We start from the raw sequence: 25625 nt of genomic DNA on the forward strand, positions 1-25625 counted from the left end.
TATTGAAATGGTTGCAAATCCATCTCATTTTATGAATTTTTTTTTTCTAAAAAATTGTGAAATACTCGTGAAATTTTTATATAATAAAAAATCTATATATAAAAATCCACTGATTACATAATAACTTCAGTTTTATAGAGACTTAATCTGCAATCAGAATTTTAATTTTCTTTCTGTTTCCTTTTTTTAATCTTCCGCATTGAAAAAGACTGAAAGTGAAATGATCTTGATTATAAAAAAAATTGTAACATGAGTCACGAGTGAACGTTGCACTGTTAATAAAAAATTGTTTGAAAAAAGTAATGAATGACCGTAATGTTTGTATAAGATGACAGGTCCTCGCATGCATATGAGATGGAGCAAAAAAAATGTGGTACAACACAGCAGGGAAAACCACACCTCGCAATATTAATGTGCGTTAAATGTGAGCGATGTAAATCCAGTTTGCAAGATGCGGCGCCTATGCCTTGCTTATGTTTCGACTTTCTTCGAGGAAGACGAAGCTGCTGCAACGGGGGAGGTCCCGAATTCGCGCTCCTGCCATCTAAATCATCGATAAGATTGGGTAATCAGCTTGCGGGAAGAGGCCGACAGTCAGATTCCTCGCCAATAATTTCACTTTTTTATTTCGGAGATAAGAACATTAAAAGGATATAAATTTAGTTTTATCTGCTGCTTTTAATATTGATCTTTTTATTTATTAATTTTTGAAGTGCAGTTTAATTTATGTTGGTATTGCAATAAACCTGAAAAATTACTTTCAGCAAAAAACCAAAAGTATTTAGCAACGCACGAAAACCGCTTTAGTAAAAATTAAATCCACTTTTACGCCGTCTGGCTTTTAACTTTCCTTGTGGTCTACCCGCCCCAGAAAGCAGTCAATCGAGCAGGTTGCATTTCGTTTCTCCGCGGCCCAAATCAATCAATCTTAGCACGCGAACAATGGTCTTGCCAATTTTTTTTTCAAACACATAAATCAATTGCAAGCTCGAGAATTCCAGTCTAATTAAAATATTATTTTTGAGGGGCCGCGATAGATCTCGCACCTCCTAGAAAACGCCGCTAATTAATGCGCATTCTTTTAAATTGGAGACCTTGAAAATATTTTTTTTGCCGGGTGCGGACACCCACCCATTCAGGATCAGAACCGTTAATGGGGCTCAGTTTCTCAACAGTACTACTATCTAATCTGACACAGTAATCAAGCGGCGGCCGATTTGTAGATCGTGACCGGGCGCGCATTCAAACGCATTAAATTACAGAGCGAGAAACGCGAGCTGCCGCCGGGGTCTTTGACGCGGCTGTCGCAAAACGCATTTGCGCGCTTTGATTTGTTGCGCGTCTTAGGAATTTTTACCGATCTGCACGTGGCAGGCTCGTGACTTGCGGAATCTGAATGTTTCTGTTTTTTTAAACTATTTTTAATAGCAGTCTATTAAACGTTGCTCATTATTTGCAACATTTGTTGCTTGCTAATTTTGCTAATTTTATTTAATTGTTGATGTGCGTGAGATTTGCATTTTCATCCTCTGACAAAAAGTAGGCTCGCTTCAGAGTATAGTTTTTTTTTTAATCAATTTAATAAACACAGAAATTATATAGTTGCATTTTATTAATTTTGAATTTATTTTCGTCTTGGAAGGTAATTTGAAACTTACAATCAGAGATTTTTTTTAAATAATAACTAACACATTTTTATGATATGTTTAATGCTCATCAAGTGTAAAATTTGATTTTATAATTACTTAATCACCAGTTTAGATTTACACATAATTTATTCTCCAACAACCACAAATTGGCTATAAAACCAAGTATCCGTATCTAAACGAGTAGGAAGATGAAACGAGCTTCCACTCAATGTGCTTCCTCATTTGCATACCACAATTTCATTAAACTCTTGGACGAACTCCAAAATATGAAATCTTGCTTCTCGCGCCGTTTGAATGCAAATTACGCCTCGACAATAATAAACCGAAAGCGTTTTATCTGTCGATTGTCTCTGTTTGCGCGATCGGCAGCGGCACGAGCGACAACTCAATCGATTCATAATTTGAACGTGTGCATGTATTGAATGTCGCAAGCGATCAAAGTCCTCCATTGCAATCGAGCCGGCTAGATTTTCGCGCGCGCAGAGATGCGCCGCCTTTTCTTCGAATGTGTGTGGCAGAGAATTTGTACTTTCACTGTTGTTGGATTCGAGCGAAAAGTAAATGCGATCATTTGATTCAGTGCACTATAATTCAAAAGACGTTCTCCATATACAATTACGGCTCCCTTGTTTGAATTTAATTCAATTATAATTGCGGCAATTAATTGAATATCAAAAGAACTACTGGCGAGTTACGCTTAAAGTAAATAAGCCGCAGTGTTTGTGTGAAACTCTTTTGTTGAATCGTTTTGAAACGCACACACAAATTTTATATTTAATCTTTTGTTTAAATCCTCTATGATGACTATAGTTTTGGAATGTTTTGAATGCGGTTTGTTCTTTTTTCAATCCTAGCTGATGTTTTATTTTAGGCTAATTTATAACATCTTTTTATCATCTTATATTTTAATTAGCTGTTATTAATAAAATACACCATTTCAACGCGGTCAAGATTTATTATTCAAAATAATATTATTAATTTATTATCAAATATCGTGTTTCTCGAATCATAAATAAATTTGTAAAAATGAACCAAATGAGGATACATATATTTTAATTAATCATTTCAACAGAACTACTGATTAGTTGGAGAAGATGTTATTGCACAAAATTAATAATATGTATAACAGTTCAACAGTAATTTTTAGTTGACATCTGTATTAATGCACATTATTGATTTTTAATTAATAATATTATGGCTAATAATTGATTAAAAAAAATTAAAAATGGTCCATAAAATAAGAATAATCTACTAAAGATTAAAACATTTTAATAATATTTATCAAATGTTTATTTTTAATTAAAACAAATTATAATAAATTGCACTATAGAATTAAAATTTAAGCAAATTTCCAATATTGTATAATAAGTCTAACGCTGTTTGTATATTTCCTTATTTTCTTTATACAATATATGAACTGATCGCGTCTAACAAGAAAGCCGCATATTGACCCCAATTAACCTTTTTGTCGCCGTCGCCCGCCTTCAGAGACAAACTGCTTTGGGTGCTGCAAACCATACTTTTATTACCAACTTTCTACAATTCAAAAAAAAAAAAAAAAAAATTCCGATAAAATGCAAACGTTCAAGTGTGGCACTTCAGACCATTAATTTAAGTCAGTAGCCCGTCTGCTTCCTCGGTCTGAAATCAATTTTGCTAATGCGTCTTCTTTGTCGTAAAAGGCCTTAATCATCAATCTTATGGATTGGGATTCAAGGGATAAAAGCTTCCGCTTGGCCAAAATGACCAATTTATTCATTCAATTACTCTTTGTTGGTATATATTATTCTTCATAGTAACGTGCAATTTAAATATATTAATCATGTTTTCCATCTTTTGTATGGTATTGTGGAAAAACGAATTTTTTTTTCACTGTTTTCATCCTTTCCAGTAGAAAGGTTTAATAAAAAACTGTAGCTAATTAAGTTTCTAAACTGTAAAAATATTTTGACAATATGTTTCCAATGATATTTTTCAAGATAAATCAAAACTTAAATTTTATTTGCCAAAAAAAGAATAATTCAAATCAATATAAGGGTATCTTTGTAATATTTGAAATTTTTTACTTTTAAATTTTATTTATGTTCGTAAAAAATTTGATTCACGTCGGTTTTTTTTATTCAACAAATTGCACAACACCTTTTACTTCTCACTCTCATGACTTTTAGTCAAATCAAAGTGCTCGCAATGCGACAAATATTGACAAAAGCGGCGGGATTTGCATTGAAAATTTCCTCATGTTCGCACGCCTGCCGCGCGAAGTGACCCAGATTCGGGTCCACGGAGGTGATCCTCACGCTCGCTCACTGCAGTGCCAACGACGCTCGCTCGAGCGTCTGCCCCGATCCCGCACGGCACTAAATCTTGGCGCGGTCACTTCGCCGAAGGAGAACTGGACCATCTCAATGGCGTGCACGCAGCTTTTCGGCCGCATCATAAAATTTACAACGTTTCGCAATTTTATTAGAATTTTTATTCCGATTGGCACCATAATTTGAATTTCACCTGCTGGTCATGAAAAAAATCAGATTAAATTCGCACTAATTATGAAGATAATGAATAATGCAAAAAATTAACTTGGCACGCCATCCTTGAGAAAGAAATGTTGTTTCACCGCTGCTCCAGTTTTGGCCTTTTGTGTGTGTACAATTCGTGGGTGTTTCCCGACCGGCCACTGCAGATATTTTTCACGCATTCCTTGTTGATAAAAGTTGTACCTTGAAATCTGAAGCAGCGACCGATAAAAATATGTTGCCAACTGGTCGTAAAAATCACATCAGCAGAGGTTGCATAATCGTCTCAATTATGGTGGTCCTCAAATAAAACGCGGCAGGGACTCGATTCAAAGCAACGAGAGCAATAAAAATCCAATTTTATTCGGGGCTAAATCTGTGTTGGCACCTTATTGTAACGAACGCAATCAGACAGTTTCATAAAAGGGTGTGGGCTTTGGGAAGTATTTTCTAGAATGTGTTTGTTTATTGTGTTCAGTCCTGGTGACAATGAAAGTGAGGATTAAATATTTAAAGCCTTCAAAATAAAGTTATGCATGATTTTACGGCCTATTTTGTGCAATTCACGTAGTTTGAACATATAAAAGGTAAATAAAAATGTAAATTAAAAGTTTAAATTTTAATACACGTTTTCTATCACATATAAAACGTAACTTCTCCATAAATAAATTAAACTTTTAATTACGTCATCATTACTTAAAAAATTATACCTGGTTATAGCAAGTTTATAATTATCCAAGTATATAGTTGTGTATGATATAAAATTCTTTATTTATTTTAATTTATCATAAGAATTCCCATATTTTTCTTTAAAGATTTCTGCGACTTAACTATTAAGAATGTTTTATATTACAATAACAAGATTTCAATCTAACTAAGCTGCATGAATAACGTAAAACTTATCTTTATAATTATTATTTATCTATATAAGCTAATTTTTTTGAGGAAATTTAAAATTAGATAAAAAAAAATCATCGCGTGAGAATACGCCTTTTTAGGTCTCTGGTTGATTTATATTCTAATGATGCTGGACGCTTGGGAGGTCGACCGAATTAGCTAATTAGCAATAAAATATACGCAAAATATTAGCTCCATAAATCAATAGAAATGTGTTGGTTTCTCTAATTTTCTGGCGCCTGTCAACACGCAATTTTTGTTTTTATAACTTTTGCCTTAATTTATCAAATAATCGCCCTGAGGCAAACAACAATTTTTTATTAACCCACTCTGATTTTGCATGGATAGAAATCGCCGATTATTGGCTTAGTCACCATGTAATGCAAAAGTGATCACTTTCTCATAGGAAGTTCCATATCAAATTCCAACTTGATATATCAGTCTAAAGATCAACAAAACCGGTCCATCCAAAATTGTCAATCAAATTGTCTTTTTTTTTTTTTTTTTTTTTTTAATTGATTTCACCTGAAAGAAACAATTGTTTATTCTTGAATTTATGGAAAATCAAATCTCAAATAATGAAATAATATACTTTACCTGTAAAAAAATGTGGAAATCACAAATCATTAGCATACAAAATTCCTAAAAAAAATCCGTCTAAAGGTGTATCATAAAAACAGAAAATGTGAAAATAATTTAATTTATTGGATTTAATTTTGAAAATTAATTAATTTTGCAATTTTTCGCCGAAAACTAGGGAAAGAGGGCTAGAAAATGCTGAGACCATGAAGAGAAATCAAAAGTGGTACTAAAATTCCATCCGAGGAAGGTGGGCTGAAATAATGCGCCGGGCACATAACTAGGAGATGAATGGAGTTGAAAACATCTGGCCTTACGGCGAAAACAAGCAACTTGGATTTCAACTAGGTAGAAAGTTAAACTTTATTGTCGGAGAGCGAAACTAGAACGATAAATCCTCGCCGGTTTTATCAATTATAATGCCCTTGCCGAAAAAAACTCACTTGGCAACAATTTTTTTCCAAAGCACGCACAAATAGATAAATTAGCTGGTGGCAGGTTTTGACTTGAAACTTTATTCTTCACTTAACACAAACCTTGAAATTGACCTTTAAGTCAAAGGTTTCCAACTCCTGAAATACTTGATTTCTGGATGGATCAGTTCAAAATTCATTTATTCATGGAGGACCACTTTAGCTTCCGAAAATACTTTTTGCGGCAAAGCAAAGCAGGAAGGCTGGGGTAATTCAGACAACCTTTGTCACGGTACTGTCTCCTTCAATCGACATTAAGGGTTATTTATAACATATAACATTAAAGATTGAGCCGATTTTTGTTAGTAAAGTAAGGCAAGCGCCAGAAAAGAAATATAATTGAAACTAAACTTGCTAAAATTCGTGTTTTAATAATTTTTTATTAATTATTTTTACCATAAATATTTAAAATATAATATTTTAGTTTTTAAAATGTAATTATTTATTTTATTTATCCTATTATTATTCATAAAAAATCTCAAAACATAGAATACGATAAATTGGAAAAGTTTAGTCATTTCAAAGATGTAAAATTTATTATCTTTTCATATTCTGAAAGAAATTTATTCGTCTGATGAGCATCATTGCCACTTATGTACTTTAGAGAAATCGATCTGTTCGTCTGTAATTTTAGGCTTTGGTTGTTCTTTGGTTTATTTGAAAATATTTTGAAATTTGAAATCATAATGCATAAAATAAATGATGTATCCGCATAAATAATTCTTTTTCTATACATTTTGTGTTTACAAGAATAAGGTGCTAAAATGTTCCTATTGCTTTATAACACTGGCAGTGAGTTTCAGACTAAAAAACATTTTAAATCAGAGTTCAATTCCCACGCTTTCAGCAGCTGTGAAATACGAGTCTGGATTCGATCGTCGATGTAACAAGATGCATGATCCATATGAAATTCAGAAGAAAAAAACGACCAACTTGATTATACACAACACTTGGTACTTCAAGTACGAGCAAATCACGACAAATAGGTCCGGGAAAAACAAACGAGAGTCGATCACCAGTCGTTTCATAACAAAAGAGTAAAAGTCCCTCATTTTCTTGCAATTTACATTTTTCACCAAGTAACCCAATTTGGCTCAAAATATTAAATAATAAAACATGTAATTTCCACACATACAGAAAAAAATCATCGGGTTGTATCTCTTTTGCAGCTATACATGTTATGTAAAAGAGAACAGGTATTCCGATGTGTGTGTACGTGTGTAATGATAAAAGGTTTCTTTCCTTATTACGCAAATGAGATGAATTCAAATGCACTCTCCTTTTCACTCTCTTGGGCTTCGAACTTTTCTGTCGTGTGGGAGGAGCCGCCGCAATTTTTATTTCCATTTGTGTTTCACCGAGAGTCTGCGCGGCCCGCGATGCAGTCATGCGTGCGAAATAATGTAATACACACACATGCGATAATGGTGTGCATTGTACGCCGCACATTCGGTCCAATCAGAAAATGAAATTAATGCCTCTTTGTGTTGCTCAAGAGGCGCGCCTTTACTTGTCGAAACGATTTTCACGACTTTACGTGTTATTAAAAGCGGTGCCGGAAATTGTTGCATATTTGCGTGTCTATCGATCTATCGTGCGAATAATGAGAGAGAAAATCGCAGTTAATCATTTCTCTGTTAGAAGAGTGACGACAGCTCTAATTGGATAAAAGGCTGAAACAAAATTAATAAGCATCACATCAAAAGTTTTCTGCGGTTCCTTTCAATAAATAGCTCAATTTGCAATTTGTATACAAAATTTCTATTTTTTTTCCAAATTATTCAATAAAATAATTAAATATGTTGATTTTTTTATGACTTATTTTGACACATCGTCGGGAAAATTTGAGATCAACTTATTATTCTGAGCAATTTTTAATGCATTAATTTTGACAGTAGGTGATTTCAATTAAAAAAGTAATTAAATTGTTAATAAAAATCAGTTTACAATCTATCATTGTACATATGCAATTTAGCTATGCACAAAATTAAAATTATTATGAAAACGGCAAAATTTTATAATTTTAGCAGGAAATATTATTATTTTAGTTTAGGAATTTATTTGCTAGAAATAAGAATAATTTTATTTTACTCTTACTACCATCTCGTAACTTTTAGGAAAACTATATTATTATTAGTAATAATCACAACTATCTTACTTTAAAGAACATAATTTTTCATTACTTCATTAATTTTGAATGGGATAATTCAAATAATTGCCTCAAAACTCCATATATAATTAAGGTTGCTGGCTAATTTCACTCTCGAAATTAGCACAAGGAAAAATAACTTTTGCTTGCTCATTAAACTCATTACAATTCGTCCAACGCACCTCGTCAAATTGAAGGCAATTATTCGAGTGTAATATTTGCAAAGACGCGGTCAATTAGTCAAACGAGCGCCCCACCTGAAAGGTAACTCTGTCGTCCAAATATCCAGACTTTCTCGGAATAAATTTTTCCATCGGGGCAGAAGTCAATCTTTGCGTGTAATTCGCAGAGGCTTGCGAAATGATCACTAGGTGCTAAGATATTAGCCCTGCAATTAGCCGGACGTTTCTACTTTTAATTTATTTAATTACACACAGGCACGTTGGCTGCGTGGATAATTATAATTTATGTTTATTCGCTCGTGCTGCTCCTCTGACAGCAGTTAAAGGTTTTTTAAATCCATTGGGATCAACAAAAGCTGTTACAAATTTATATGATTGATTTAAATGAAGATCTGTTTTTTTTTTTAATTTATCCTGCTTTAATATACACACTTACTGTGAAGACAAAGTGAAATATAATTCAATGATTTAACTGCTTTAATGAATAAAGTAAATATTTAAAATTCAAATATAATTTTAATTATCATTTTTTACTGAATGTATAATTTATTTATTTAAATTGGGTATATTATTAAGATGATGATTTATTTTAATTCATGATCTCAATAATTGATTCTGAGAATGAATTTTTGCAATGTTAATAGATATTAAAAAAAAATCAAAATATTTAGTTCTTTAAGTAGAACACATCAATTATTTGATACAATACCAAGAGATTATTCCATTACAGATTGATGCCAAAAGATTCAGTTTTTTATTACCAAATAATTATATTTCCATAACAAAAATAATATTTATCTCAATTATGAAAACAATGATGATTTGTAAGCTGTGTAAGAGGCTATTTTTACTCTAGATTCTCTACTCTAAATTTTATCTAAATCAGCACCTGCGTGCATTTTATACTCCTTAACCTTCGGATCACTTGTTGTGACGCAATTTACATTTCACTCTTGCCGACAAATATTATTTCGCACTGCTTTTGTGCACATTTTGACTTGCAAATCTGTCCTTGTTACGAAAACTGTGTACTCGAGTCAAACAAATCTTGTCACGCAAACAATGCAAAACGCGTCGAATTATTTGCCGTCTAATTACCCTCGAGGCGCAATTACTTTCGCACCGAATAATTTCCTCCGCCTCTGTACTCGGCCAGGAGCTGCCTTGCACTTTTGGGTCAGGGTTAGGTCCGAATCCAGTTTTTGAACTCCACGCCCAAATTCACTCTCATATCGTCGCGCAGCTACGGTGACCAGATTCGATCTCGCAGCTCGATTGGCAGGATTTCCAGTTTGGCCTGTCTTTCGGCACGTACTGCAGAGAATTATCGCTTATTTTGATGAAAATAATTGGCGATCTCGTTACGCCCTTGTGGAAAGGTGATCCGCCGTATTTTCCACATTAAAGTAAATCCTGTTTGACAACTCTCTGTATTTAGTTTTATCTTCCGTGCAGTAAATTTCATCAGCATTAAAACAAGTTGCAGATTTTTAGACTAATTTATTTATTTTCTCCAGTGATGTTTTTGTTGGATTTTTTTTCTTCGCGGTTTCAATAGAGCATCAGTAATAAAAGGAGTGAATTAGAAAGGCTAAATTGAAAAAAAATGTCCTTTCACTTTGAAAAATTAACGAAAAAGAATATCATTTTGCTGTCAAGTTTTTTTCCACTCAGGCTTTTTGCAGTTTTTGTTCAGGTTTGAATAAAAGCAGAATAAAAAAAATTAGATTGGGCTATGCTCAAAAGGCAATGAACGTGCTTTAAATAAAAGCTTAAACACTTTTACCTTTTAAGAAGTTCTGATGCTGCATAACACAAGTCGCCAGGTAATTAGGGCGACTTAAATGTATTTGTGTGCATTTAACGTCATAATCACGCATGCAATATTTCTTCAACCTGAACCATTAATTAAATTGAGTGCAATGGCCAAATAAAGCTGGTTCATAGTTATAAAAAATAATTTCACTCACAATCATTTAACTTTTACTTAAATCATTTCCACAGCCGTAATTCAAGCCCACTACTTTTTATTCGCGAGCCTAAAAATATTCAGAGAGGCATTCTTAATGTAGATTTGATTAAACCGGCCACGCCGCCAGTCTCTCGCTCCGTAGCCAAATGCGGAGTGTAATGAGTGTCAAAATTGTTGATCGATTTCCCTTTAAGGCTATGCCTGGGAGAAAAGTAAAGGCCAGGTGACCGTCAAGTTGCACGTGATGTTATAGACGTTCACCAAAAGAATTTTGCATCCATTTGTCAATAAAATTTTAACCCACAAAACCTTATAATTGCATTAGCACATATTTTTACAAGTTATTTTTTATGTTACATTTATTATAATTATTTATTAATTTAAATAATATGTAATGATAAAATTTAATAATTTTATTTAGAGATTTTTCATGAATATTGAATAATTTTTAAAAATTGTTTATTATAAAATGGGTTGCTTATAAAATAAAATAGCAATTTTATTTTTAATAAATATTGTAAGGATTTCAATGCAAATGTGCAGAATAAAGCTCATTAGTTAATAAATCCTAGCTGCTGTAATGCATAAAATTGTATGGAATATAATATATAAATTTTTTATAACAACGATTTTATGGAATTCTGAAAGATTGAATTTTTTAACAAATATAAATCCAGTTTAAAATAATTTTAATCTAAATAATATTTATTATTTTTTATCAGGCCAAGACAAACTTGTCTTAATAGCCTGTGCCCTTTGATATAGAATTTAAAAGAAAAACGCTCATTTTTACGACTCTTGATTATTGTAATGCTGCACTCATTTGCGGTGGAGTTGCAAAACGCGATTGAAGTACCTCTAGTCTCGGTAAAGACCATTAAAGCAGACCGATTAAAATTGTTGTACAAAAGCTTAACCAGCGTGACCACAATTAATTCGGTCTGCGCAGGAAAAGAAATCGCTCTGGCACAAAGCAAAGACGCACCCAACAATTCACAACAACAAAGAGCCAATGAGATCATTACAGTCATTCTCTGTTCGCAAGTACTTGTGAAAATAGAAAAGCGCCTCGCGGCAACATGCATACAAAAATTATTCACCAAGATGCAACAATAAAGCACCTGGGATGGAATAATAAAAGACGTATCCGATAACTCATGCATTTGATCGGATAAATTGCATCACTCGGACAGAAATATAAAAAATAAGTCTCCGGCCAGCCGGCGCAACAGATTAATAAAGCATTTCGGTTACACAAGAGCGCTGACCCACCCACTATGGTTAGCTCTTTGCATTTTGACACTGAACCGACCTACGGCGGCGAACCCGTTCTGCAACTTTCACACGCCGAAAAATCGATTATCTGCTCTGAAGAGATGTAATTACTGTTGTTCAAATAAATACCCAATGCGTTGTTATTTGGATTATAATTTTACATGTTGTGGGCAAAAAGCCTTTTTGGCCAGAAAACCTGCTGCGTGTTCTCATTTAAAAAAAAAACTCTTTCTAAACGCTTTTTGGCAAAAGAAAATCTAGGCCGCGTGGCTAGGAAAATGTTGATAAAAAATTTATAACTGATGTGGCATTTTAAATTTAAAATTAGAGCATTTGCTTAGAAATTTATAATTGAAGTGCAGTTTGTTTTCCTTCAAAATACATAATTCTCATAATTTTCAATAAAATTATTTTTACCTTAACAAATGACCTGCCTTATTGAAGGGAAAAAATGCTTTTGATTCATAACAAAGTAATGGAGATTTCCTATCTCACTTTAAACCAAACTGCTGGGAATCTTGGAGCTCGCGTTGAAAGCTGCAGTTTCAGTGGTTAGCCGCAATCGAGTCGGATATTTTCGAGTTTTCAATCGTACACACATTGGAGCTGTGTTTTGCTGTGCGAGAGCTGCCGCTTATCTTTCGCATCTCCGAAACGAGCAGGTTCAATATTATATTTATATATGTGCATATACGAGAGCAGAGTGCTTGTGTAATAAATTACGAGAGAGACCTGATTGATGCAAGTCACCTCAGACGTGTTTGTTCTCTCCATGCATATGACTTTCGTTTTATTATTATAATATCATATATTACGGCAGGGTTATCAAAATAAGCAGGTATGACTTGGAGGCTGCGATCATTTAGTGTTACGAGAGAATAAGTGCTTTGTTTGCAAAGAGAAATTGAACTGAAAATGATTGGATGTGATTTATGGGGTGCGTCAGTAGTTAAGTAAGAGTTAATAAGATATGAAAATGAATTAACCAAAAATTTTATTCAATAATAGCCAACTTTTATTGCTTTTTACAACATTGCTTTTTTATTTATATAAATAATATACTCAAATGATGCCAAAGACAATGAGTAACTGAAAAATTGAAATCAATGCCAAATTTAAATTTCAAAGGTGATAAAAATCAATAAAAATGATATGAATTTTCTTGTTTAACTAGAAAAGGTCCACGGACTTCAATTACCAAATCTAAAAATAATTCACAATTTTTATCTGTTGATCAAACAAAAATTTTTATTATTAAAATTATTAAATTAAATAAGTTTTAATTTCAAATTTCATCAAATCGTTCCATGCAAATTAAATTTACAAAATTTACTGTATTAATTCTAATTGCACGCTTCATGCAATTAACTAACGGCTCGGCGCGTCTGTCATGTAAAATAAACGCCACAAATTCCACCTTTCATCGTGATTGAATTGCTCCAATTACAAAATTACCTGCTCTTAATAATCGCCGCCTCGTCATTAATTCCTACAAATTAGTTATTAATAAATTATAAATTATCTCTGCCGATGCTCGGCGAAAGGATAACATAATCAGAGAGTCGCCCTTGGATCCTCCGAACTGGATTAGCCGAGTTATACGAGCCGAATAAAAACAACAACTGCTGGAGGGAAAAAAGCTAGGGCTCTGTGCTATTGAATAATATATGGCGTGCGAGAGCAGAATACGTGTCAGGGAGTTCTACAAAATAATAGAGCTTCTGCGGATCGAATTGCTGAATGCATTCTTGATTGAGAAAAATTATCTCTCGCTCTCGTCAAGAATAGCTCCAGTTATGAAACCAGAGAAGATGCCGTGTTTTGATTCCGAGTTGGCGCAACCAAGTAAAAGCTTTTCAGCAAAAGAGTGTTCGTTGTTTGATTGCCCGAGGTTTTGCAGATATGCGGAATTGCTGGTTTTTCTCAAAATAATGTACAAACTTTCTGCTTCGTACCTGTAAAATTTAGTGCTTCATTGTTCTCGCAACAAAACACATAATTCTTCTTGTTCTCAAATGAGAAGTGATTAGGTCGCCTTATTTTTTGCAGCAGAACTGGAAAAAAAAACTATTTTGTAAGCTTTTAACTTAAAGGTGAAATCATTATCTATACCAAATGTCCTGTATTGATGCTGGAGAGAATTTATAATTACCATGCAAAAGGGATTTTCCGTTTTTGATTGCTAAATTTATTTTAGCGTAATTTAAAGTCTCTGTAAGCATTTCCAAGTATTCAAATATTGATACAGATACGTGTTTTTGACATTTTTTTTATATTATTTTCAAATTATTATTCTCTTTTGATAAATATTTGATTGTCTGGTAAACAAGAAAGAATGAAATTTTGTAAATTTTAATAAAGTTATTTTTGTAGTTTAATTGGACTGGATTTTAAAGCCATAAAAAATTTAATTTGTAAATTTTTAGGAAAAAACATAAATCAGATTTTTTTTCGAGTAGTTAATTATTTTCACATTTAACTCTCACTTTCTCACTTAAAAAAGTGCTAATTTCGTCGAGATGGAGATTCTTTTAATTAGGCCAAAGTGATTATAGGCGGACTTGTATATTAACAGCAGCAATTCCAAAAGCATGACGCACAACACACTTGAAGCCAATTTGCCGCACCAATGCCGAAATTATTGGTCCAAAAACAATTTAGCGCCGACTCCGTTGTGGAGATTATTAATAATTTACGATTTGATCTGGAACGCAGTTCAGAGGTTTATTAAAAGTGTATGTTTATTTCGCCTGCCAATCTCTATGCCAAGGTGAATGGCCAGGGCGTAGTCGACGGCGCCTAGCTCTGATTTAACTTGGAGCGCAACGTAATCTTTCCTTGCGCCAAAATTATCTAATCCATTGTTTCTCGTTTATTTTTTATTTTATTTTGCATTTTACACAGGTCGCGTGCTGCGGACAAGACAAATCAATTATTCGAGGTCGGGAAAGGTTTGCATGTTATGAAAAAATACTGAAAAGGGTGGAGCTGGATTAAATAATAATTTTCGTCCAATGGATTCGTCTATCGGGAGTAATTCGATGCTGAAAGGGAAACTGCCTTGGCAAGGCTGCCGATTCCATTTGATCTCTCACCTCTCCCGCTGTTAGTCACAGACCTTGATCAAACACGTCCAGTTTCGTGTCGAAGCCCTCCGGCTCCTCCCACAATAAGCGTCGTAAAGTCACCGACAATTATATATCGTTAAAATGCATTGTGCGAACAAGCAGAAATAAATAACTCTGAATTTTCCTTTTAAATTATTTTAAGATCGGTCATGTTTTTTATTTTATTTTTTCAAGCGTTGCGCCGCCAATCAAAGACAGGGATTTTTTTCTGTTGAGAAAGGAAACTTTATTGAAAAGAATGTTTGGGAGTGGAATGAAATGCTCGAGACTTTCAAATGAATTGGCAAAGCTTTTTGAATATATGCTTTGCTTACCTGACAATAAGCCGCTTAATTCTGGCATACAGAATAAGAGTGCGTTTTAAAATCAACACGTAGGCAACCGGACCTACATAAGTGCATAGCGTATTGCATATATTTCTTCATCCAGGCGTTTCAGTCTCCAGCTGAGTGAAACGTGAATTGTAAAATGTAATGTTTACGGATTCAAACAAATTTTATATAAAATTCAATTGATAATTGATCATGTGGAAATAATATTTACATTGCCAATGTTTTGTCCTAGTAACAAATAAATTGAATAAATCCAAAAAATGTAATATTTTATTGCAGATAATTTGAATTTTCCAGGTAAATATTTTTGTTTTTCAATCGGTCGTTTACAAAATAATGTGGCAGGCTATTTCCATTGATAAAATAGCAGAGGAATGAGAATTATTGTGTTGTTTAAGGTCAATTAGCAGATAAACAATTAAAATTAATAACAATTATTACGGCAAAATGGCAGAAAAATATAAATTGGAAATTTAAAAAAATATGAGAAAATAGTCGCGCAATTCTTTGTGGATTCCAGAAGACTCCTTTTGTATACGATTATAAGAAATTGAATCAATTCAGTATTATTTGACTGCATTTAGTGGCTTTTTTATTATTACATGAGAGAAATAGTTAAAAATATAGGGCAAAAGTTAGACATTTATCAACATTTGTGGAGGCGCAGGGCGTAATGTGTTAACTGCTAAAGAATGGCTAAAATAATTTAACATTGAACTCAAAATTAAACTGCACTAAATATGCAGTAAAAATTATAAATTCTAGAAAGGGCCATTCTCGCCCTTATTAGGTACACATTTAGGATTAAAGGATGGTTCTGAAAATTTAAATACTTTAATTTGTTCAAAATGTTTCATTGTTGTAATCTGGAGGGGTCAAAAGTACTCCTTTACATGGAGCAGTGTCAGTGGGTCAAAAAGGTCAAGCAAACCTTTTTTTCTGCTCGCCATAACTTTTCTATGCAAACCGTAAAATTTTGAACATAATTAATTGATGAGGCAATATTTTTAGCAGTAGTTTCTCCGAAGGGCGCCTTTTTTCTAGAGCGGACAACAATCGGCACATTTAAACTATAGCATGCATTTTTTTATATTTTATTTTCTATCACCAGTCCTCTTGTTTGTTGTGTTTCAATTGTTGCATATTATTTGAAATTCGGCAACGTTCATCTTACAAAAGTATATCGAGAAAATCCGTTAAAATGTCTTCCATCAGCATTTCTGATGTAAAAAAGTTACAGGAAAGCGTCTCAAAGAGTAGCTGAAGCAGCCCAGGAAGCAAAAAAGGTTCAAGACATATTGGACACGCTCTTGGAGAAATTTGCATCAACCGAACTTACGCCACACTCGATCAGATCTTCCCTCGCGGTTAACTCCAGCACAAAGCCAGATGTGATGGAATGGAACGAGACAAAGTGAGTAAAAATGAGGAAATTCGATTTTAAAAACGCACTCTAATTATAAAACATTTTAAGCATTATTTTTATACTTAAATGCCATTTTAGTAATTAAAGAGATATTTAAAATTTCTTTTTAACAAACTGGAACTATAAATTTTATGATCGTTCATACAATTAGGTCTTATTTGAAACTGTTTGACAAATTGGACGACAACCTCCTCGACGCTTTCATCAAAAAGGATTTTTGTGAAATTTGGCTGAAGATGCATCCAAATTGGGCCACGTTAATTACTGCTCTGAAGGCCATATCCGTCAACTTCAAAGACAGTAAATTTTTTCCGTACAATATGTTTTCATTTTAATAACATTAATTGTATATTTCTAATTATTTTCAAAAAATTTGTAAAGTAACTTAAATTGGTAATTAATAATTATTTTTTGTCATGTTTTTAGACGTGAATGGCGTTCTCAAGCCTGCAATTAATGCTGTGGTCAGAAATTGCGATGATTATATTATTCTGAGCTTGGACGATTGCTCTCAGCGCCTCAGCATGATAATAGACTTCACAAAAAGCCCTTATCATCAGCCCCTGACGGAGGGAATCCACTCAATCCGCTCTGTAGTCCCACCAACATTTGCATTTGTGTTTGCGACTTCCTTGGGCATTGATTTTGACCATGATGAAGGTAATTCTAAATTTATAATTTTAAATTTATTACGGAAATTTATCAATTTCAGAAAAGGGTCTTTTGATTGAGAAAATCATCAAGCACCTTAGAGCAAAAGCTCTTATCACAGCAATGGAAGAGTCTGCTGCTGTTTAAGTGCACTGGAGACTCAACGGCAGAGCGTCCAGATGGAGGCTACCTTGACTGCTGCCCAACTTCAGGAGACAGCCTTGGAAGTGCAGCGCCAGAATGACTTGCTGAACTTCAACAGTGGAATTCTCGCAGCCAATGAGCTGAAGAGAAAAAGCAGACGCTCTTAGCTTCAAGCAAACTGAATTGAAGCTTAGAGAAGGTGCCCTGTAGAACAAGCGCCAAAAATTTAACTAGACTCGTAGACTGTGTGAACGTGAATTTGTTTATTGGGCTTCCTTATCTCTGATAGATAATTGTATACAATTAAAAAATGGTCATGCATCAGCAGAATTAAAAAATAAAATTTACCTTATGAGATTTAATATTTATTTTTGAGCCAAGCATTTTGTTTTATAAAAACATGAAGTTTAATATTAATGATTTTTGATAGAGAAAGGGGGCCGGGGAGAAGGCTTTTTTCATGGAGGAAAGAGGCGACTCAATTAGCAGAGGACAGGTGCGCCGAGCCGAGCCGAGGGTCCTCCTGTTCAACCCTGTAACTGGAGGTGGCCCATCAGAGGTCACCGGGAGCGGTGAACTTTGCATATTTAATTGAAATAATGATCGCTGCAACAGTGTCTATTTTTTTTTAACCTCCACCAGGCCCATGACAATTATGGAGATTTTTTGTGGCTTTTATTAAATAATGAAACTCTAGTTATTTTTATAAATTTTCATTTTCACTTTCATTTCACAACAACTATCAAGAATTTAAGAAACTCAGAAAAAACAATTTTATTATGGTTGCACTTCTTTCTTTCATTTTTTTTTTATATATACAGTACATATATTAGCAATATTAAAAGTATGAAAAGTGTCATCAATTATATGTGCTATGGCAAAATAAAATTTGATTTTATTTACAAGGAAATCACTTTTTCTCATCAAATGCAACACAATAAAACCTTAAATTAGTTAGGATCTGTCTGGACTTCTAATCAGTGGCAACCTCATCCTGCACAGCTTTGTCGTCACGCGCTCTTCTTGAATTTTGTTTTTGAGACTAAAATAGAAAAAAATTAATTTCACTGATATATTTGATCAAAATTTTAATTATCTTTTATTTCATACCCTGTAAATAGCTTGTCTCTCGAGGAATTCCGCTTGTCTCAGGTACTGTTGTTTGATGGGGTCAGCGTTCTTAGGAGTCGGTTCCTCCTCGAGGGGAGTGATGTCGTAGCCGGCAGCGATCAGCGCCTGGAGCTCTTCCTGGGTGATTGGCCGTTGATCTTGAGCTTTAGGGATTCTCACCACCTCCACTTTGGGTTGCTCCGGCTCCGCCTTGGCAGCCTTCTTCAGCTGCTCTGCAACCTGCTGCTCACGCTTGCCCTGCTCAAGCAAAGCCTTAATCAGGTCGTTTTCCGAAATAGGACCAACTTCGTCCTTCTGCTTCTGGGCCAGAGTTTCGGCCGCTTGGTACAATGAGCGCAAAAGGTCCAAATCAAGATTGACCAACTTTCCGTCAACATCTTCTGAGGGAGAGGGGGCGGCAATTCTGGCGGGGGCAGCAACTCTGGCGGGAGCGGCGTACTGGACAGGGGTTGCTGGGATTTGAACAGGCGTGGACTGAAGTTGAACTGGGGCTGCCGGAATTCGGACAGGAGCTGCAGGTGCAGCCCTAGCTGGAGCTTGAGACTGGATCGGGGCAGGGGTGGGGGCGGAAATGCGAGTGGGGGCCACCCTAGCCGGAGGAGCGATTCGGACGACAGGAGGAGTAGGGGTTGGCAGGAAAGTTGGCTGGGCAGGAATAGGAACGGCTGTGGGGATTTGGGCAGGCTGTCTAACTGGGGCCCTATGAATTTCCTGGACAGGCTGGTAAGTGGGAATGATGGACTCTTGAGTGGTTTGTGGCTGGAAGTTCTGGACTATTTCATAAGGGACTTGCTCTTCAGTCTTAGGGGCCTCGTATTGCACAGGCTGGTAGGCCGGAACAGGTGCCGGGGCAGCTTTGGTAGGTTGGACATATTCAGTCTGGTAAGCAGGAGCTCTGGGAGCTTCGGCCTGATAGGTCTGGCTGACGACCGGACGGTTCCGGACAGGGCTAGGCCGGCGAGACTGCTTGATCTCGACAGCGTCCTGCTGGTTCTTCTGCTGGTACTTGGTTTGGCCTCTCTGGCGGGCCGGTTCGTAGTCAGCAGGACCGTCACCAACGTTGTAGCCAAAGGTGGGTTCCTCGGTGTACTCCTGAGGGGCGGCCTGGACAGTTGGTCTGGCCTCCTGGGCGTGAATTTCGTCGGTGGCCTTGCGCTGCTGCTGCTCGATCTGCTGATACGCCTGCTGGACGGCGGCCAAGTTGTATTGTTCTGCGGTCTGCTGAGGAGGACTTTGCGGAACAACAAAGGAATGTTGCTGCTCCAGAATGTACTGCGGGCTTTGGATTCGCGGTCTCTTCTGCTGGCGGCCGCTCTGCTGCTGGAGGGCTTCCTGGAAGGCCTTAGCCGCCTCTTCGGCCAGCTGGGCGTGCGCCTGATAGGCCTGAAGGGAGGCCTGCGATGTGGGGGCTTGGATTCTTTGGACGGCCTGAGGATTTTGGTACAGGGCCCTGATGGATTGGTAGTCCTGCTGTTGGGGGGCAGCAGGGGTGGGAGCGTAGGCTACCCTTTGCTGTTGGGCAGGTTGCTGTTCCTGCTGCTCGTACACCAGCGGGTGCTGCTGCTGGACATGTTGGGGGGAGGCGGGGGTTGGGGCATAGGCCGCCCTTTGTTGCTGCTGCTGGTAAAACTGAGGCTGCTGCTGCTGGACGCGGCTCTGTCTGTAAGACTCTTTGAAACTTTCGGCAGCACTCTTTGCATTGGTGAGGGCATCACGACGCAACTCAGCCTCAAGTTGGGCTTGCACAGCCTCGTCCTGCTCCTGTGTCAGGGAGGCGCTCAACCGTTGTTGGTGCTGCTGATAGGCATCGCCGGACAGGTAGCGACTCGCCTGTGGTGTTCCTTGGTAGTACGTTTGCCTCTTATGCTGAGTGTCAGCTTCCTTGGCAGCGGCTATGCAACCTGAAAAATTGAATAAAATTAATACAAAAAAATTAATGTAAATTGAAAAAGTGCCAAAAAATGGTTTAAAAATTATAATTTGTTATTTTAAATGCTTCACAGTAATAATTTCTAAGAAACACAAAGTTTTCTTATTAAGAAAATTTAATAAATTATAAACTAATTATAAACGGCAATATGTAGTGTAACTGACAGATATTTTTGTCATAATTATTACAATTTATTTAATTTGTATTTAAAAATATTAATTTTACAAAAATTTTTTTTAGTTTTTTTCAAATTTGACGTTTCATTTTAAAATATCGCTAATTTGAGTTTTTCTTGCAACTTTCACGGTCATATAGCGAATTTCACGTGTTATGGATTTAGCGTGGAGCGAAAAAGCGCGCTTCGGCGCTTATTAAAACTTATTACATGGTAATCAGTCACAATTGGGTGCGTCTGAGCCAAAGTTTCCTTTTTATTGGGCGCATTTGATGCGCTCCCAAGATGCGTAAAACTTTTATAATTGGCAGCCTGCATATTATATATTTTATCTCCCGCCGGGCGTCACGAAAAATTTCATTATCAAACCAATAAAACAACGGTTCGTAAAAGAATTGCTTTTTGTATTTGAGCGTGCGGTATGGTGAAAGCCAAATAATAGAAATTCGGCGTCTCATCTGCTCAAATTATGCCCACTCGCATCACTTGTTAGCTCACTAGGCGCCGCCATTATATAATGATAATAATTATAGATGCTGGTAAATCGGCTGCGAAAGCGCCTTAGGCTCTGGTACAGATAAACTGCACTTTCCTCCAAAGCACTTTCACTGTGTTACTCTCACTGCTTCATCGACCGGCCGGCCGGTCGGTCGATCGCCTTGACTCTGATTTCGGTGCGGATGAGGCAGAATCTGAGGGGATATTCATCAAATTATAAATCTCTCGGCGGAGGCGACGGAAGGATTCACTTTCTCTGAAAGACTGCTAGACATGTGGTCACACTAGTTTATTAGTCGCGGCGTTAGATGCGGCTCAAGATTTGCTCAAAACGCAGTTTAATAAATTTTATGCAGAGAGATTATTGAACCGACAAGAGAAGCAGCCACGTAGACCGGAAAGACCTGTCCCTCATTAAAAGGTGTCCTGAATTTCCGCGTCTGCCAAAAGGAGACCTGACAAGACCGGCTTGTTAGCCATGCAACTGGGGCTCGTGCCAAAAATGTTGCAAAATTAATTGACGCGGTACTTAAAAAGCAGGGCAATTTATTTTTAGAGAATTAGCATTCGCAGATCAGCAGCGAATTCGAATGCAAGTGGATAAAAATTAATTAATCTACAGAAAGGAGAAAATAAATTGATATTGTGTTGAAATTTTCATAAAAAAAAATAGCTCGGAATTAAACCAGATTAAAACATAGAATTAATCCAAGCTGATCTTGAGATTAATTGGTATGCCTAATTTTTCAAGTAGAGACGCCCTGTTGAGCAAGAAAGAAGCCGTGTCTGAATAAAATTTTCCTTGCAATAAGGACTAAGGAGTTTTTAGTGGAACTTTCGTAAGAGAATATTAACCTGGTTTAATTTTTTCAGTCGCAAAACAATGGTGTGTCTATCTTTTGGTTTATTTTTATGAATAATTTTTTATTTTGCGTTTTTATTTATTTTTTACCAAAATAGTTTCACATTTCTTCTCGAATTTTTAGCAAATAAATTTGATTCCATTGAACATTTATCCCGTTTCCTTAAACCTTTCAAGTATAGTAATGAAATTAAACTCCAAAAGGAGATTGAAGTGATTGCAAAAGTCACGGTTTTGTTCTCCCTTTTCTTACATAAAACAACAATGAAAACCACAAACAAGTGCATCCAACACAGTTGCATTTCTCAATCCCCTATTCAGATTTGCTTTTCCTTTCTAAACCGTAATTAAATTCGCAATTCGTACCCCCATTAAAAATTATCCTCGCCAAGGTTTATTATTAAGTCTTCTGCACTTTCAAAGAAGTCGTTAAAAAACAGAGATTCAAATTTTAAAACCCCAAAATTGTGTGTGAAATTGTCATAAATTTCCATAAATTACTCGTAGTGCCGTAAAATTGCAATAAAAAAAGAGAACTGATTGCGCATCCGCCTCTCTCCCTTCGAAGGTAACACATGAAAGCTCGTTGAATACTTTTGTGCGAAATTGGCAGCGCTTTGTGGAAGTCGTGAGGCCAGGAACAATATTAATCAGCACGGTCACAACGTGGTGTTGGATAATAGGCAAAGCTGAGAATATAACGTAAGATGTACTTTCACTGGCAGCAGCGCCAGGCTAATTTTTCTCGGGCGACTCCACCCATATAACTACACCCGCAACCATGGGTCACTCGACTCCACACGTGGAAACTCAATCCCAGCTGCAGTGCTTTACTTATCTGTGCTCCCGTTCTTTCTAGTGCACGCCGGTGCGTCAATTTAATTTATTTCCATTCCGATTGTGCAATTTTTGAGTGAGTGTGTGTGTGTGACGTCTTAGTTTCCGACCGGGTTTTGCATGCGCTTTCTATTTCAGTGTCAGATTCTTGACCCCCATATTGATGATCGATCCTTTCTTTGTTTTGATTGCTAATTTTTTTGAAATTCAAACCCAGTTGGAAAAGTTACCGCAGTTTCGCCGGCGGCTGTTGATATTTGTGGCTGATTAGAAACACGGAGAAATAATTTTTACCCACTAATTATGTGAAGCAACAATGAGAAGATGGTATTGCAAAAGGCGAAGTCTGAAGTGCTTTTTAATTACTTCGATCATCACGCCCAATTAGGAGAAAAATACAAGGAAACTTTTAAGTAAAATTATATCTAAATTACATTTTTGCGGGTTTTATATTTCACCGTTATATAGGAAAATTTCTTTCAAACTTTAAATATACTGGTGAAAAATCTTTTTGATTTTTTTAACAAAACGACCCAAAGTTCATTCAGGTAAAGGGAAAAGACTTTTTTTTTAGTTTTTTCTTATTACTACGTTCAGCTTTTTTATTGCCCATTTTGTAGAGTTTGGAATTTTAGAAAATATCTACCGAGACTTTTTTAAAAATTTCTGAGACTTTGGCTTAAAAAAAGACTGCACGGGACTTTTTCAAACCTAATTTTTAGCCTACAAAGTAGACTATTTTAAAAGATACTTTTTCAACATTGTAAATTTATTTTATAATTTACAGAATTGAAACTTTATGTAGCTGTTAATAGATATATACATATTATTTAAACTTTGTCCTAAAATTTAGCTTGTGCAATGGAGCTGAAGAATAAGGAGAACGGAACAAGGTTTAAAACAAGGACCGGAATTCTGATCTGCGAAAGTTAACCGTCCACGCTAATTGTAAATTATTGAGCAAATGAGGCTTATGAAAAAGAAAGTAGTGAAAAACTTAACAAGTAGTTTAATCATCCCACGTATACTTTCATGATCTGATGATCTCGTAACTCCATTGATGAGCGCCCGAAATTCAATCGTTGAAATAATTGAAAGCTCTTAATTTTCACTTTTACTCTATAATTTTATTGAAAGTTGCAAGAATTTGATCTAATTTTTAGTGTATTTAGCCAAGCCGGTTATAGGTTGGCAATAAAAATTGCGATGTCAAACGCCTCTAGTTAAATTTTAAGGACGACTTACCGCAGAGTAGGACGAGTGAAGCAATCTTGAGCACCATTGTAGGGAGAACAGCTCTGGTTGAGCCGGCTCTGCGATCACCACTTTACTGAAACGCAGCGCTCCACGCCTCACCTTTTTAAGGAGAGAGTTTTAGTCTCTCCAGCCACGGCACCCTGCGAGTCAAGGAGGGGATGTCGGTCGCCAGCATAGGTCGTTCGGCGGTGAGAGGACCCAATAAATGCAAATGCTAATATATGCAATGCGCGAATAAACCGCATGCATTCAATCGTGAACACGATCAATCCGCAGAGGTCAGTTCACAGAGCAATATACTTAAGGGGATTGATTGGCTTTCAAATAACATCAATAAAAGGCCGGGCGCTAATTATCTCAGCCGATCGCATGTCTAGCCGCAAGTTTACAAAATTCCTCTAAAATGTCAGAGAATGGACGAGCAGAAGAAATGATCGAGTTTCAAATTTAAAAATCAGAAATAATTCAACAATTCTTTATTTCTATTAAAAATACTTTATGTGTGGTTATTTTAATTTTATTTATTTAATTGATGTTCTTTAAAAATCCCTTATTATTTTCTTTTTTATTTTTTTTTTCTTTGAATGAATCTCAGTTTCACTCTCTTAATTAGCTAGAAATTAATTTTTAAATTTATATATAATATAAAATATATTTTGAAATAAAATTTTAGATGTATAGAGTTTAACTTTATTTTCATTTAAAATCGTAAAAACAATCCAAAAATTCAGAAAAATTAATTGTATATTTGTGTGTACCATCCGCATGCGTGGTTTTTTTTAAATAAAAAAATAAGAAAAACAATTATTTCGTTTAGCACAAAGAGTGACGAAAAGTATAAAAAATTACCATCAGTAATGTGTCTTTTCTTTACAATATTTATGTTTCTATGGAGGGAAATCTTTTAAAAATGCCTATTTGAGACTTAATTTTGCGATTTGTATTTGGGCGTTAATGGTTAGATAAGCAAAGGATGGAAATCTAACGTGGGAAATCCACGATTATAAATTTATTAAAATAGAACAATTCATTATATCACAAACCTTAAAGGCATAATTAAGCCATCTTTGTAAACAAAAGCCTTATCCGCATTTTGAAACAAAACAACAGAGAGCTTTATAAAAATTCATAACTTAAATTTCCGTCGCATCTTTTAACGACTCGAACCAGAAACAAAGTGCGTATGTACAACAAGTTGGAAAGTTTCAAGAAAAAATAAAACAGCAAGGTGTCTTTCTAATGGAGCTGTTAAAATGCACATACATAATTTAACGTGAGACAAAAAAGATTTCTCTAGTTTTATGGCAGGGCCGGCGTCGCGATCTGATTTTGTCTAAAACAAAATAATATAATATTAATTCTCATCCGGTTATTCCCAGCACCTCTGAAAAATGCACTGCTGCTCGCATTTCCCCTTTCACTATGTATTATCGGCGACTTTTTTTTGTTAGGCACAGTCCGCGCACACTTTCGCACGCACACGCAGCAAATTAACAAGACAATTTAATTAATTAATTTCGCTCAAACGAGTGCAAAATCATGCTTGATTCGTCACTATGTTTGTT

General features: G+C 35.6%; 2 protein-coding genes across 2 annotated transcripts in view; one reads left to right on the forward strand and one right to left on the reverse strand.

Moving 5' to 3' along the window:
- LOC132205687 (uncharacterized) overlaps positions 1-17633 on the forward strand; it is a 50680-nt gene extending 33047 nt beyond the window's left edge. The window contains exons 3-6 of the mRNA XM_059634939.1: positions 16390-16563; positions 16727-16875; positions 17002-17235; positions 17288-17633. Of these exons, the coding sequence (XP_059490922.1) occupies positions 16390-16563; positions 16727-16875; positions 17002-17235; positions 17288-17373 (643 nt within the window). The 3' untranslated portion in view covers positions 17374-17633. The remainder of the gene's footprint in view (positions 1-16389; positions 16564-16726; positions 16876-17001; positions 17236-17287) is intronic.
- Positions 17634-17743: 110 nt separating this feature from the next.
- On the reverse strand, positions 17744-24155 carry LOC132205605 (mediator of RNA polymerase II transcription subunit 15-like). Its single transcript, XM_059634764.1, has 3 exons — positions 24049-24155; positions 18481-20402; positions 17744-18412 (listed from the first exon to the last, which is right to left on the reverse strand). The coding sequence occupies exons 1-3, from the start codon at positions 24083-24085 to the stop codon at positions 18344-18346; spliced, it is 2028 nt and encodes a 675-aa protein (XP_059490747.1). The 5' UTR covers positions 24086-24155; the 3' UTR covers positions 17744-18343.
- Between the last annotated feature and the right edge of the window lie 1470 nt (positions 24156-25625).

The sequence above is a fragment of the Neocloeon triangulifer genome, unplaced genomic scaffold, assembly GCF_031216515.1.
Source record: "Neocloeon triangulifer isolate White Clay Creek 2 clone unplaced genomic scaffold, ASM3121651v1 ptg000001l, whole genome shotgun sequence".
NCBI lineage: Eukaryota > Metazoa > Arthropoda > Insecta > Ephemeroptera > Baetidae > Neocloeon > Neocloeon triangulifer.

Bases quoted from the DNA above. Each gene is read 5' to 3' on its own strand.
- LOC132205605 (XM_059634764.1), bottom strand. From the start codon at position 24,085: ATGGTGCTCAAGATTGCTTCACTCGTCCTACTCTGCG. The intron at 20,403-24,048 runs GTAAGTCGTCCT...TCAATTTTTCAG, and splicing joins TTCACTCGTCCTACTCTGCG to GTTGCATAGCCGCTGCCAAG. The intron at 18,413-18,480 runs GTATGAAATAAA...TTTCTATTTTAG, and splicing joins AGAGACAAGCTATTTACAGG to TCTCAAAAACAAAATTCAAG.